The following is a 5139-nucleotide window of genomic DNA, read 5'->3' as shown; positions in this document are numbered from 1 at the left end:
AATGGAGAGTGTGGAAAAGAAGTGACGAGGCGAGTTCAAGCAGGTTAGAATGGGTGGAGAAAAGTGTCAGGTGTGATGTGTGACAGAACAGTTTCGGCACAAATGAAAGGAAAGGTGTACAAGACTGTGGTGAGACCAGCCATGTTATTTGGGCTAGAAACAGTGGGACTGAAGAAAAGACAGGAAGCAGAGCTGGAGGTAGCAGAGATGAAGATGCTGAGGTTCTCTTTGGGAGTGACCAGGTTGGATAGGATCAGGAATGAATACATCAGAGGGACAGCACATGTTAGAGGTTTTGGAGATAAAGTCAGAGAGGCCAGACTGAGATGGTTTGGACATGTTCAGAGGAGAGACAGTGAATATATTGGTAGAAGGATGCTGAGTCTAGAGCTGCCAGGAAAGAGGTCTAGAGGAAGACCAAAGAGGAGGTTTATGGATGCAGTGAATGAAGACATGAAGGTGACATGAGGATGCTGAAGACAGGCTTAGATGGAGGAAACTGATTCGCTGTGGCGACCCCTGAAGGGAAAAGCTGAAAGGAAAAGATGAAGAAGAAGAACGATATCAAACCTGCCATTTTTAAATAAGATAATTGAAAAAGCTGTTTTCCATCAGCTAAATGAATTCCTAATAAAAAAACAACTGCTATGATGGCTTCCAGTCTGGCTTCAGACAGAACCACAGCACTGAAACGGCTCTGACCAAAGTGACTAATGACATACGTTTAAATACAGACAGTGGAAATATGTCGGCGCTAGTTTTACTGGATCTCAGTGCTGCGTTTGATACAGTCGACCACGCAATACTACTGAGACGACTGGAAAACTGGGTGGGTCTCACTGGGCCAGTACTAAACTGGTTCAAAACGTACTTAGAAAACAGGAAATATTTTGTGTCAATTGGTAACTTCTGACCCAGTATGTGCCAGCATGACCTCTCCGGTCATCTGGATCCGGTCTTTTATCAGTTCTTAGAGTCAAAACTAAACATGGAGAAGCTGCATTCAGCTTCTATGCACCACAGATCTGGAATAGACTTCCAGAAAACATTAGATTAAAATATTTTTACTTTCTTTTAATTTTATTGTAATGATCACATTTTTAATGTTTTATGTAAAGCACTTTGAATTGTCTCCGTACATGAAATGTGCTATACAAATAAACTTGCCGTGCCTTGCCTTGCCTAGATGCATTGGTAATGTTAGGTTGAGGTTGTGAGGGGCTGTATGCTAGTGGGAGAGCATGTAAACAAAGGGATGGTGGGAAGTGAGGGAAGGCTTACCCCATGTATGGTTTGTATGGTTTTCTGAATTTAGTCTTGTTGGTAATGGAAAACATGTTAGGAGAATACAACAGAATGGGAAAAATCGTATGAGAAAAATTAAAAGATGTGAAGCATTAGAGCAGAGATTGCAGATAACATTGTTTCTTGATATTAAATTGATAATTCGATCATTTTGGTGACCTTAAGAAATGTTAAATGACAAACATACTTTTCCTTCTTTTTTATTTATTTATTTTAATCGGTGATACAGTTGTCCATCTTCAGCCAAAGTTAAATGATGTGTTATAAAGTATTTGTGGCCTGGTTGTGTAAGGAGGCAGACACATTTTTTGTTGTTGTTTTTTTCTAAAGATTTATTTGAAACTAAAAAAACAAGTTCTCAATTCACTTCAACAGACATGATTACACAACTACATCATTCCCTTCTCCTAATATCCAAACGTATCTTTCCTCATGTCAGGAGACAATTTGACGTCAACATTGATGAAATAAAGCCTTCAGTAAAAAAAATAAATAAAAATAAACAAATAAAATCTCCATTAATCTATACTCTACAAATTAAAATGACATACAAGCCAAAATAAAGCCTCATAGTCTTACAAAATTAAATAAACTAATTAACTTGACAGGTACACTTTCTCAAGCCTTGAAGATATCAAAGCTGATCTCATCTTGTCTGTAAAAGCAGGAAATGAAATCCACCTCCTCCTTTTGCTCCAAGGAACCAATTAGTTATGTAAAAGTCTACACAATTAACCCTTTAACACTGAAACTTCAGCTCCAGTGTTGACATTCTTAGAACAACCGTAACTCTTCAATAGTTTACACAATGAACAAAATTTCAGTGAATTCTGAAGTGAAGAAAAGCAGTCTTGTGCTAATATTCAACCTGTTACAGTAGTGAAGTGCTCACACATTCAACACAAATCAGCTGATTCTGTAACAGAGTAAAACGGCTTTGTGCCGGTGAGTGTTTCAAAGCTGCGTTTCCACACGTCAGAATCCATTGATATTACATAACAAGCACATGCATACTTTGACATACTTTAAACAGTCGAGGAGTTACAATAGTTCAAAGACTTGTGTTATTTAGGTATCGCTGGTGACATCTCCGTTGTTAAAGGGTTAAAGACATCAATGAAATAAATTCATATTTCACAGTTATGTGTCTGTTTAAGCCTTTTAGGTTAATTACATCTTGGGTGTAATTCAAAAAATTTAAGACAAACAATCTCACCATGGTAAACATTTCATAATATACATCAAGTGTGATATATATCCAGACATGCATGGTTTTTAATGAAAAAAGAAAAAAATGGGAACAAATTTGTTTTTGACGTCACCCACTGCATCACATTTAGGGTTAATAGTTGTTGAAATACTGATGAAGAAACAAAAGGTAATGTGCTATGGCCAGTAAACACTGCTACAGTGGTGCTGCCATCTAACGTGTGGACAGAAAAGGGTAGAGTCGGGCCTGTACATTCACTTTATCAGCATTTACCATTTAATGAACCATCAAAAACTACTACCACAACCTCAACAATAATCCTTAATATACAGCATCTAACAACCAGGAAAGATATTAGTTGAGCCTGAATAAAAAGGATTTGATAGCTTTAAAGTCATAGTTAAAGAAATAAACAGCTAAATTTCACATTAACAAAACCACCTGCAGAGCCATCAAATATGTATTTTTAGACTACAGAAATCTTGTCTTATAAAGATTTTATTTTTTCCGTGAATATTAACAAGCATGTTTTATTTCTAGTCCATTTTCAATGAATGTTTATTTCATATGATAAAATAAATCACCATGTTTCTGAATCCATCTAGGACCGGTAGAACCTTTTCAAAGCAAGAAAAAAAGTCTCATCCCTGAGGCCATAAATGAGAGGACTCAAACATCGAGAAGCAAGGACAAAAATGACATAATTAACGTATCTGACAATACCATAAAGACGTAGATCAATTTGGAGAACAGCAGCTTCTATGAAGGGAGTCCACAGCTGGATGAGACACAGCAACAGCTGGAAAGCATGAAGAATCACGGTGGTGAGGCCTCTTAGAGTTGACTTTTTATTCTCTCCTGATGCAGCTTTGGCTACCTTCATTATTTTGTAATAGGAGAAAATAATGATAATGCACATAATAAAAAAGAAAAACTGACTTATAGTCGATCTAAGATGGTTGTGCCATGGGTACAATATAAATATTTCCACTGAACAAACCATGTTTTGCTTGTAAATACTTGTAGGAGCTGATGCAAAAAACACAGAGAGGATGGCGATGCTGGGAACAGAGCTGATTCCATGAATGATGAGGATGCAGTGCACCGTGCTACGAGTGGAGCACAGCTCTGCGTGACGCAGGGGCATGCAGATCGCCGCGTATCGCTCCAGGGTCATTGCTGTGAGAGTAATCGGTGTAACCATATTGTACAGAAGCACAACAAAATACACAATAATATACAACCAAACTGGCATGGGCACCTTCAACGCTGTTAAAAGCAGCAGAACATCAGACAGGACTAACAAAAAACTGTCTGAAAGCAGCGTTAGAGCAAATAAGAGGTAGCGAGCGCTCGTGTGAAAAGACTCTGTTTTCAAAAAGGTTACAATCAGCAACATGTTGATCCAAAAAAAAATGATTACCAAGATCTGGACAATAATAATCATATTATCATTGTTTGGACGTTTCAAATCACCAATTATGGAGGTGTTATTTGCCATCTATTTCTGTAGTCAAATACAACAGAAGAAATAACTACACAAGCAGTATTTTGATTGTTAAGGAAACATAACTTTATAGTTTAATCTATTAAATGTAAAAAAGCACCAAAACATTCTCTCAAAAGACATAGGTTAAAATGGAAAAGCTTATCTCAACATCCTCATTGTTCCAGAAACAAAGATCCTCCTCTAAAAAGTGAGCAAAAATGAGATGCTGCTGTGAAGTGAGCCTTTATATCCAAGACATCTGAGATCAACAACAAATGAAAATTTGCCATATAGTGGATGAGTTGGTGCGTCCAATCGCCTTCAACCAATACATTTTTTTTTAATTATTATTTTGAAAACTGCTTTGTATCTGCCAGAAATATGTGCACTTTTGGAAAAAAAATCCAAATAAAACCAAAGTGGAGTGTAATTAACAACAAAATAGTGTCACTACAATGCTTAAAGTAAATTGAAATCATTTTAAATAAATACAGTTCACAGTGGAATGGAGATCCAGGGCAAAGGTCACATAGCCTGGAAAATGATAAGTTTTCAATGAAAATGTTTCGATAATAAAAATAATTGGTATGCATTTGTTTACAATGACACATTAAAAATATGTTTATCTTTAATTAAAGGGATGTCCTTGGTTTTTTCTGCTGTACGGTGGCCCTGAAGGCTCACAACACAACACATTAAGATGGCAGCACATTAACACATTAACTTCGCAACACAACACATCAACTTGGCAGCACCCACAACACATCAACTTGGCAATACCCACAACACATTAACTTCACAACGGAAGTTTGATCCACAACGGAAGTTGCACTGCTTTTATTCTGAAATTTCCACCGGGCTAACCGGCTAACTGAAAGTTACATCACAGGTGCTGAACCACAGTGGGAGAATACGCGACAAGCAAGCACTCTGAAAAATGGGAAGAGGGTTCTTTTCTTTCTAAATGAAGCATTCAAAAGTGAGCTGAGATGTAGAAGGAGAAACTTCTGTTTGTGTTTTTCTCAGTTGGTTTTTTTTCTCTCGTCTTTTGAACATCGCTTTGGAGCAGTGGTCCCCAACCACCGGGCCGTGGACCGATACCGGGCCGCAGACCAATTGCCACCGGGCCGCGAAA

General features: G+C 37.6%; 1 protein-coding gene across 1 annotated transcript; it reads right to left on the bottom strand.

The window, feature by feature from the left end:
* Window positions 1-3116: 3116 nt before the first annotated feature.
* On the bottom strand, window positions 3117-3962 carry LOC112149665 (odorant receptor 131-2-like). The gene has a single exon (XM_024277495.2). The coding sequence runs from the start codon at window positions 3960-3962 to the stop codon at window positions 3117-3119; it is 846 nt and encodes a 281-aa protein (XP_024133263.2).
* Window positions 3963-5139: the final 1177 nt, after the last annotated feature.

Source organism: Oryzias melastigma, linkage group LG13, assembly GCF_002922805.2.
Source record: "Oryzias melastigma strain HK-1 linkage group LG13, ASM292280v2, whole genome shotgun sequence".
Classification (NCBI taxonomy): Eukaryota; Metazoa; Chordata; class Actinopteri; order Beloniformes; family Adrianichthyidae; genus Oryzias; species Oryzias melastigma.
This window is presented reverse-complemented; position numbering and strand designations above follow the sequence as displayed.